Source organism: Prosopis cineraria, unplaced genomic scaffold (assembly GCF_029017545.1).
Source record: "Prosopis cineraria cultivar Desert tree isolate PC_DT_omini unplaced genomic scaffold, ASM2901754v1 PC99, whole genome shotgun sequence".
NCBI classification, from domain to species: Eukaryota; Viridiplantae; Streptophyta; class Magnoliopsida; order Fabales; family Fabaceae; genus Prosopis; species Prosopis cineraria.
This window is the reverse complement of record NW_026555426.1, coordinates 1-10937: the sequence shown is the minus strand read 5'-3', so window position 1 is coordinate 10937 and position 10937 is coordinate 1. Positions and strand designations below refer to the sequence as shown.

General features: G+C 31.6%; 2 protein-coding genes across 2 annotated transcripts; both read right to left on the bottom strand.

The window, feature by feature from the left end:
- Positions 1 to 2953: 2953 nt before the first annotated feature.
- On the bottom strand, positions 2954 to 3616 carry LOC129295373 (uncharacterized). The gene has a single exon (XM_054933886.1). It carries the CDS (start codon positions 3614 to 3616, stop codon positions 2954 to 2956), a length of 663 nt encoding a protein of 220 aa, XP_054789861.1.
- A 244-nt stretch (positions 3617 to 3860) lies between these two features.
- On the bottom strand, positions 3861 to 7295 carry LOC129295374 (uncharacterized). The gene is made up of 5 exons (XM_054933887.1): positions 7151 to 7295; positions 5448 to 5543; positions 4966 to 5085; positions 4535 to 4651; positions 3861 to 4353 (listed from the first exon to the last, which is right to left on the bottom strand). The coding sequence occupies exons 1-5, from the start codon at positions 7177 to 7179 to the stop codon at positions 3861 to 3863; spliced, it is 855 nt and encodes a 284-aa protein (XP_054789862.1). The 5' UTR covers positions 7180 to 7295.
- Positions 7296 to 10937: the final 3642 nt, after the last annotated feature.

Here is a 10937-nt window from a genome sequence, read left to right as displayed (position 1 = left end):
TCTAGAATTTTTAAACCTAAGATTTTTCTTGCCCACACTGATGATGCTATACCAAACAATGTCTTTGAGGACTTATCTCATCCAAGTTGGGCTCAAGCTGTTAAGGATGAATACGGTGCTCTGCTGCGTTTCAAGACATAGACACTGGTTCCTCTTCCTAAAGATAAAAAAACTATTGGTTGTAAGTGGCTTTTTCGATGCAAGTCTCACACTCAATTCAAAGCTTGCCTTGTTGCAAAAGGCTATTTCCAAGAACTTAGAGTTGACTAGAACATATATGGACACATATACAGGTCTTGATATAATCGTTTTGTAACAAGAACTTCAATGATGTGATCTCACAAGATAACCCTTTAATGATATGGCAGTCCTTCATTACTAATTATTATTTTATTCTCTCTCATCAACTGTGAATGATCTAAACAAGTTACATTTAACCCAAATGATCTAAACAAGAAATTATGTGTTCAATTTTTGAAAAGTTAATTTCTAGATTCAATCGTTGTGGGGTTTCTTATTTAGCATTGTCCCTAGAATGTTATAAATATGTTGAGATAGTCATGTCCTTCAAGTTTAATTTCTTCATTAATACAACTTGAATGCTATGATTCATGTTCTTTTTTCATGTAACTATTTGATTAGGTTAGATTTAAATATTATTAATTGAATCTAATTGAGAGCAGCCCTTCAAAAATGTTTTATCTCATAACTGTGTTATATATTGAGTTGCGACTTTTAGAAATTTTACATCGATACCTTAATTACATGTTATATTTAGGCACTTTCTTAGAGTTATTCTTGGATAAACAAGTCATTTTTTCACTTGACACACACACACACACTAAAATTTAAATGATATAATATCCAAAGTTATTGTTATGAATGGTTGTTATGTCAAAATTTGAGAATCTGTTGTAAGTTAAAAAAAACTTTTGTTCATTTTCAATCATCATATGTTATTTTAGCTTTCATTAGTCTTTGGCAATTCAATTCCCCTAATTTTGTTTTTAAAAAAATTGTCATTGCAATTTGGATGTTATCTGCTCCTAACCATCTTAATTACTTCCATAAATTGATTGAACCTTATGAACTAATATAAAACCCAAAAACTCGATTCACCCAAAAAAAAAATCTCATGAAAGTGAAATTATTGTTATTACCTTTGGATGATATTTATATATAGCACCTGTAACAATACACTGCCAAAAACCTAGCAACCTTACCACAACCCCTTAACACATTTAAAATAGACTCATTTTGCTTGCAAACAGAACAGGCGGGAGATGAACCCCATCTTCTGAACCTTAATTCACTAGTGTGCAAACTATTATTAGCCACAAGCCACAAAAACACTTTAATCCTCTCAATTCTTGACCATCCCCATACTATTCACAAAATCTTGTCCTTCAACCCCCATGAATTTTCCATCAGCAATTTATAGCCACTCTTAACTGTATAATCACCTTGTCCCCCAACCCAACAGATTTTTATCTCTTCTATCACTATTATCAGTTTTCATCACAGCATGCAATCTGCATCTATCATCATACGACATATACTTCTCAATGTCACTTCACCACTCACCAACCTCATTAACTGCATCACACACCCTCCAACCCCTTAATTCTGGAGGCACATCCTGTAAAATAGTATCGGCTAGCTTAATTTTCTGATTAATCCAACAATTATCCCAACAAGAGTTACTTTCACCATTCCTCACTTCTACCCACCAATTTCTTCTTATATATCCCAAACAGAAGCTAAATATTTACAAAACCCAGAATCAGCATTCTTCACCACAATATCATCTGAAAAATTTTATCAGCATAGCCTATCAAAGTAACTTCTTTAACACAATACTAGATATCCGAAGTTATTGCTTCGCCTTCTTCTTCCGCTTACCGAAAGTGAGACAAATGTGAGAGTGATAGATAATATAGCTATTGCTGTGAAAAAGATGATAGACATGCACCTTAAATTGATTCTATTGGATCAAGTAACTTCTCGTATCTTTAATATGCACACTCATAATTTAAACCAGCATTCTTAAACAATATCTTTGACTCTTCGTGTCTTGTTCAGAAATTTTATATTGGTAAAAGCACTTCATAGCCCAAAAAATCCTATTGGTATTATCTAAATTTCTCTTGAATACATTTAACAGGTTATTCAAGGTTTTTGAGAGTTTTTCCTTTAAAAGAAGAACTAGATGAGTCTTTTGCTGTTATGGATGGACCCATAAAATTGTAACGTCTATGGATCAGGTAATTGATTGTTTCAAGAACATTCTAATTAATTGCTCTCTTCACTTTATTTTTTGCACCCAAATGGTTTTACTCTCTTAAAATCTGGACCCTTGTATGTTTCTTAAATGTTATTCAGGTGCATGATATAGTCCCTCGGATATTAAATTTGCTTACTCAAGTTTCACTTTCACCTGTTGAGCCATTGGATGCCAAAAAAAAAAAAACGGGTAGCTATAACCATTACTCATCAAGAAAGATTACTTGCAGCCTCGTGAAATTGCAGCCTTGCAAAGTGATATCCCTCTTTCTAAAAGATAAGTTATATAAACTTGCTGTCTTATATTTCGCACCTAATATTCGCACTTTACGTTGTAGAAGTAGACTAATTTGTTATGGGTGTGAAGCACGCTTTACGTTTGATGAGAGACATGGTGTCTCTCAAACTGATTTTTGAACCAATTTAGGTCTGCATTGCACATGTTTTTTTCAAGAGGTGTAATTTTTGTATTTGATGCAAATTAAGCAATATGATGACAAATGAAATAGGAGCCAAAATAGATTCTAATTCAAAGAACAATATGAAATGTGCAAGTAAAAAAAAAAACAAGAATAGATATAGATCACCTGGAAGACAATAACATTTTAGACAATAATAATGTTTCTCGCATAAGAAAATATCTCCAATAATACGTATCACGTTAGAGTTATCAAAGATTTGGTATGAACCAAGCAGGATATGGCACGTCAGTAAAACTTGATTTTTCAAATCCATAGTATTCAATCCTTCTTTCAGTCCTACAATGTCTCCCAATTTTCAGGCCCTTCCATTCATCCGTGCCTTCAATACATGGAAACCGATAGGCAAAATATATGCAATTCTCTTTAATCAACTCTTGAGGGATATGAGGAGCAACACGTGATGACAATACAAGAGTCTTCCAATAGCCGACAAATAACATAAGACTTTCCAAGTTTTCAACCTCAATCCAGCAAGGTTCGTCGCTCATGTCCAACTTGTACACTTTACTGTCTACAATCTCGGGCGGATTGGCAAACTCCTTTGTCTCATAGCCCCCACAATTGTATGTAAAGAATGCGGTGTAATACAGGTAAATAAGCAATAGTTCTCCGGATGAAGAATCAACAGCCAAAGTCCTAAGAATGTGATCATTAGCTTCTATTAAGTACCTAGGGGGAACTATCTCAGTCCTAATAATGTTAGGCATTACTAGAGGAAGCTTAGCTAATATCTCAAGTTTTAGAGGTTGTTTTTTCAAGTCATAAGAAATTAAAGAATCTTTAGATGCATTGGTGAAAGCATACAATTTTCCATGGAGAATCTCTACGTGCATGAAGTTGATTCTTGTCATAGGATCTTCAACGACTATAGTCCATGACTCATCAAAAGTCCATTTGAAGGCAAAAATATTCTCGAGGTAAAAGATACATACCACAACACAGTTTGGGTCATTGGGATTTGTGGATGCCACAATTCTTTTAACTTTACTTTTCACTTTCAACCTTGATGACAAGTAAACCTTGGCCTTTGTTACCGGGTTGAAGAAGAAGATCCGAACATCAGTTTCAGGAACATTAAAATAATCGTGGGAAGCTTCAATCATGATCATCCAACCTTGTACTGTGCCGTAGCAATAATGGATGAATTCGAGTGGTGGCACTGTATAGTTGAACTGGAAGACACTTGCTGTGGGCAAGACAAAGAACGGAAAGTTTTTGGCTGGCCATTGTTTGAAGATAAAGAAGTGGCAGTTCAGGCTGTGGAAGGCACTGCTTCTTGGCAATGTATTTAGTGACAATGGACTGCCAACCTGAGCATACAGCTCGGCTTCGAAGGTAATCACTAAGGCATAAGCGTTCGAGAATCAAGCCCAAGATATCATCTCCCACTTGTGACCACTTACTGTAACATATTCCTTCTTCTTTAATGTTTGTTGCTCTTCTCTCATCATCAGTCATATGTTCCTTTTTTTCACTGTTGCTGCTAGCTGCTTCTTCGATGTTTATGTCATCATCTTCTGCAATTAGCATCTTTTGATCGTTGTCGCTTCCTTCTTTTTCTTGTTCTTCTTCTTCACCATTTGTTGCCCTTTAAAAAGGTGGTTTTGTTAAAAAATATGTGAACTAACATGAAGTGATGCATAACAATGTATAGTTTCAATTGTTTCTGTTAGTGTCGATGAACAAAATTATGTTTGTAATTAATCATATCATGCAAATGAAATTAAAGAAACTAATTTATAGCTTCTAAAATTTAAAGAAGTAATTACCTGGTGTGAAGATGCTGTACGATTGGCCATTTACACACACAATTAAAACACTGTTCTATGTGCTCCCTCCATGTCCGTTTGCTGCCTCTACTTTCTTCTTTTTGGCCGTTCATTATACTTCAAAGTAAAGGAAAGATATAACCCAAAAAAACCAATATATCATATTCGGTTAAAATATTAAAATGCGATTATTATTTAGTGATTTTAGATTTTATAATATTTTAGTGGATCTAAATTATATAAAAAATAATTTTTTATTTAGTTATTGTGAAATTTATTATATGTATCTTCACATTTATGGCATTCTTTTTTTTCCCTCTCATATACCTTTCATGTGCTTTACCTATAAGATTAGTTTGATGAAAAGAACTGAGACAGAAGAAAAGGAGGCAACAACAGACTACAGAAAACAATGAACGAACCAAACATACCTTGTGCGTTCCCTCATCTTCTTCCTCTCTCTGCAATTCTGATGTCTCACAGTCCTTGTTTCAGTCTTAGTCTCTGGATCTACTTTTTCTTTCAAGTCTCTCTCTCCTCGCGCTTTCTTCCTGTTTGGCACAGCTATTGCTTTAGTCACCCAAAATATAATCTGCTCTTTGCCCAAATCTTTTTATTTATTTCTTCGCTTCTCATTCGGAATGATATTTTGCAATATCCTGCCAGAATAATTCTCTACATATTCTTCTTATTTATGATTTATTTTCCTTTTCACACTTATTTTTTGTCTCTTTATTTTACAATAATAAATAAAGAAATAAAAATTAAAGATGCGTAACAAAGTATAGTTTCAATTCTTTCCATTACTGTTGATGTCTTGATGAGCAAAATTATGTTTGTAGTCATATATCGTTCAAATGAATTTAAAGATATTAATTTAATTATAGCTTATAGAATTTAAATAAGTAATTACTTGGAGAGAAGACGTTGTATGATTGGCAATGTACATAGATGCTCCATGCATGTGCGTTTGCTGCCACTACTTTCTTCTTTTTGGCCGTTCTTTATGCTTCAAAATAAAGGAAAGATAAATAAAACCCACAAAAAGCAATATATTATAAATTATTGTTTACAGGTCAGGTTACCAATAACAGATATTTTTTAGCATCTTCACAAAATTATCTAAGGAGACCCATAAATTCAAACAGTAGAAAGATGGTTTAAAGATAAATTTAAGAACTCAACCAAGGCCCACAAGAAAGTGAGAGTGGCTTAGAACTCAAAGAAAGAGAGAAAACACTATCAAATATAGCTACTATAATTTGAACATTATGGCTGGCTTTATAACTCTTGTAGTGAGTAGAATTAATAGAAGAAGCTACTATTGTGTTTTATCTTTTCCGTAGGATAGGCTCAGCAGCTAAAGAGAGAAAACACTCCCAACATGGAAAAAAGAAAACTGTTATTCTTGCTTGATACTTCAATATAATTAGAGGAAGACTATTTAGATTAGTTTAGGGGGCACACATGACATTAATTATAAGTATTTGAGCACGCGAACTAATTATGAAAGTTAAAAAAATAGATATAACGTAACTTTTAATTCCTTAATAGTATGAAATGGAGAGTATACGTTCCATACATTTCCAGGGAGAATGAAGATGAACTACGAGTCCACGGTACATAAATTTACATCCCAGAAAATTCACCCCTTCAAAATCAAATAATTTCAGCTTCAATTGAAAAATTCAAATTAATTTTCATGGTTCAGATAAAATTTATATACTCCCCCATTCGCCGTTAAAAAAGTAGTTATTATCTTCAACCTAACATTATTTTTTTATATTTACCCTTATTTACTTAAAATAAATATAAAGTGATATATTTATTGGAAGACTTTTGAAAAAATACAATAATTATACTTAAAATACTAAAAATATCTTACATTTTTTAAAATTGAACCTTCCAAAAAATGCTTTATATTTTTTGATGAAGAATATATATATATATATATATCTATATAGATTACTAAAAAAAATGTGAAAGGGATCTTTGATCATGCTCCATGCTTCATTCCAATAAACACAAGATGTGTTTGTTTTCTTGTAGTGAATGGTTTTATCTTTGTTTTTCATTACTTCTTGTATCTGTTAGCTCCTTTATTGGAATGAAGCTTCAGTTTTTACTCCCAAAAAAAAAAAAAATCTGAAAGGAAAGCCTGCAAAATTTCAGCACTTGTTGGAGGTTCTTCAATTCTAGTGGGTTGACCCGCGGGTCTGAAACGGGTTTTCGGACCCAACACCAGAAAACGTGATTTCGAGCAAATTTGAAGCAACCAAAAACATATTCACGATCCATAGAAAATTTCTAACAGGTATATGACACTTATTTGATTCAGAGACGAGCAAGATTCACAGATCAATGAACCAAAATTTACGTCTAAAACGAGTGGAACAGTGAGTGAGAAAGCAATCAAACACAGTGGAGATGTTAATAAACGCGCGGGGAAGCAAAACCACAAACCATAACATGTTGAAATTCTCATAGGCGATGTGAATTTTGGTCATGATACAAAGGCGAGATTGTGGAGACTAATGAAGACAGAAAACATCGAACATCATATAAATACAAAGCAGTCGGATCTACAACAAAGTTTGACGAAGGAACCAAACATACCTTCTGGGTTTCCTCATCTTCTTCCTCATCTGTCTGGAATTCTAATGTCTCTCTCTCTCTTTCCCATCTTTCTCCTGTGTTTCGATCTCTCTGTTTCAGTCCCAGTCGATCACTTTTTCTGTTTCAGTCCCAGTCGATCTCTGTGTTTCTGTTACACTCTCTCTCCCCCAATTTGCCCTGTTCCGTGCGCCCTCGTGCTTTATCACCCAAAATATCTCGTCTTCTCTCCTCAAATCTTTTTATTTATTTCCACGTGTCTCTTCCTTCGCTTACCATTCGGGGACCATTTTGCAAAATCCCACCACATAATTCTCTCTATGCTCTTCTTCCGTATTGTTCCTTTTGCCTTTCACAATTGTTTTGTTTCTTTATTTTATAACTCAAAATTAACCTTAAAATAAAATTTGATTCCATTAAATTAAAATCATATCTCACTCTCACCTCTATCATTTTTTAAATAATACAAAAATAAATAAAGACATGTGAAAAGTTTTGTACGGATCATTCTTATATATTCTTTTTATATGATCAAATAACATAAGATTAGGGAAAATGATACTAAAATTCCTTTAATGTATCTAAATAATATGTTGGTCTCTCAAAAGTCAAATTGCCCTTGATTAAAATAAAGATCTCAAGCCTCAAAATAGATACTAGCAAATTATTGTTGAATTGTTGCAATTTAAAAAAAAACATTGTAAATATTAGAACAAATTCGTGAATGGCAATTGATATTTATAACATTTGAAGAATATCAGGATTTAAATAAAAATTTGTGAATTGCTGCTGAATTCTTGCAAATTTAAAAAGAAAAATTGTGAATCTTATAGCAAAAATTATAAATGATAATTAATATTTGTAACATTTGAGGAATATCAGATTTTAAATGTGAATTTGCAAATTGCTGCTAAATTCTTGTGATTTTAAGAAAAAAAAAAGTTGTGAATCTTAAAAAAATGCAAATTAAGGGCACAAATATCTGTTTTTGAGGCTTATGATTTTTATTTCAATTAAAGGCAATTTAGTCTTTTACATTAATTCTTTAATGATAAAAAGCCCTTAAAAGATTAGGAGAATTATGACATTTTGAGAGACTAAAAATCTTCTTTAATAATTCAAAGAGATTTTTTATTTTATTTTTTTCAAAATTTGTTCACAATTCCACGTGCTAAAATTATTTTGGAATTTTTAATTTTTTTAAATTGGAAACTTGTTCGGTGCTAGTATTTTAGATGTTCCTTTAATTTGCAAAATCCTGCCACAATAATTCTCGAAATTTGACTTACATTAAATTAAAAATGTATCTCACGTTTATTATTTTTATGTATTTTTTTTATCATTTTATGATAATGCAATGATAAATAAAGAGATTTGGAGATTGTCTCCAGATAATTCTTAAATATTCTCTTTTATCCTTTGCTTGGCTCACAGAGAAAATAGAAAGAGAAAGAATGTGAAAAGAGCAAATGAAAAGAAGAGAAAAGTAATGGATGTAATTTCTCTCATTATATGCTTGGCTGAGTGAGAAAATAAAAAAAATAATTAATTTTATGTGAACAATAACAACCTCATTAGTATAATAATAAAATTTACTATTTGACATATTTATTTATATAATTTTATTATATATTATTGATTAAATAAAATATAATTGTAAATTATTTTATCCGATGCTAATGAAAGAAGATTTTGTCCAATTTTAATTTTTATTTCTTAAGTTTATTAAATATATAATTAATAATTCTAAAGTGGAGGAAACTAGAATGAAAAATGGAGGGGGGTGACAAGAAAGAAACAAAAGATTCATGAATAAATTTGAAAATTAATTTTTTTTTCTTTCAAAACCTTTCCATATTTAAAGTAGAAAATTGAAGGTAAAAACATGTAGATCGCACATGTTATTTTTCTTCTAATTTTTTCTTCCCTTTTATTTTTATCCCCATAGCCAAATGGAAGAAATTGTCATTTCTCTCCACTTTTTTCTCTTGCCAAGCAAACATTAGTATAATTGTATAAAATAAAATTTGTCCACTGACAATTTTGAATATTATATTAACTTTAATTCTCAATTCGTATAATAAATAATATTAAGCAAAGTAATGTGTGCGTACCTGAAGAATTCATCACGGCTTGAGATGCCTCGATTATCTCGAGTATATGCAGATGCACAACCCACTAGACTCTTACAATTTCAAAGAGTTTTAGGATAATGGAGAAAGTGAAAGTATCGTGGTGCTTGTGGTTATCAACTGATTGACTTATATGAACCAAATCAATAACCACTTTAATAAATTAAATTAATTAATTATTTCACATTATTTTTGACTCAGTCAGTTAAGAGATAGAAAATAACTAATGGCTACAAGGATATAGGTTGGACCTTTGCCTATTGGATTTACTTGTGTGATTCACCTAGCACGATTACACAAGATCATAAGATCAATTTATTTGGACTTCATTAAACTAATGCAAATCCATAATATTTATAAATATTCTAACAATCTCTTAGATTGCATTAATTAAGCAAATTGTACAAACAAGCTAAAAAAATTCAAAAAATAAAACTTCACAAAGTCACTAGATCTTATGAGGCAATAGTGATATAATGCCTTATAATTTGAATAGAACAGAATACGAAATTTTATTCCAAATACAATTCAGTAAAATAAAAATATAAATCACTGATTCTTATAAAAAACAAGTGATATGCATGCGTACTACAACAGAATCATTGAATCCTATAGGAAATACAAATAATATAGACGCATTTAACTGAACTGAACTGAACATAACTCATAGAAGAAAAACAAAGCTTAAAGAGAAATTGCAATACAAAAGATCCTCAGACTCCTACTAAACTAGGGAACCAAAAGAATTTACAAAACTCATACAAGTTACATGATTTTAAAAAAACTCTTACAAGTATGCCCTTGGTCAAAAAATCTACAAGCATCTACATGTCAGGATGTGTATCACATGGGTTTAAGATTCAACAATTTTCTCTTTCACAAATAGAAGTTTGATACCAACTGCTTTGTAGGACTGAAATTTCTGTTGTTATTAGCATAGTATATTATAGATTTGTTATCACAATAAATGGTTAGAGGACGTGATATTGACTCAACTAGGTGCATGCCAAATATCAACTTTCTCAGTCATATAACTTGACATGTGGTCTCAAAACAAACAATATACTCAGCTTTCATAGATGAAATTGATGTAAGTGTTTGTTTCACACTTTTTTCAAGAAACAACTCCTCTAAACAACATGAAAATGTAGCCGGTCATGGACTTAAGATTATCCAGACAGGAGCCAAAATCTAAATATGAAAAGCCAACAAGTTCAAGATCTTCTAATCTTTTAAAATCAAAATTTAAAATACCCAATAACCTTAAGAGAATCTGACCTTTTGCAGGTTAACATATAATCTTTATACCTTGAAGATACCTCATAACTTTCTTAGAAACTTTTCAATAATCTGAACTTGGATCATTTAAGTATCGACCTATCATTCCAATAACAAAGCTATATCTGGTCAAGTACACACCTGAACATACATAAGGCTGCTAACAGTAGAAGCATATGGTATCTTTTCTTATTTCAGCCCTCTTTTATCATCCTTAGGACATTGTAATTCTGACAATGGTTCACCTTTTTGAACAGGAGCAAGTGAGGGAGAACATGAATCCATTCTGAATTTTTAAGTACCCACTCAATATAGGTGGTTTGTGATAAATCAAGAACACCACAAGATCTATCACAATGAATCTATATCCCAAAAATGAA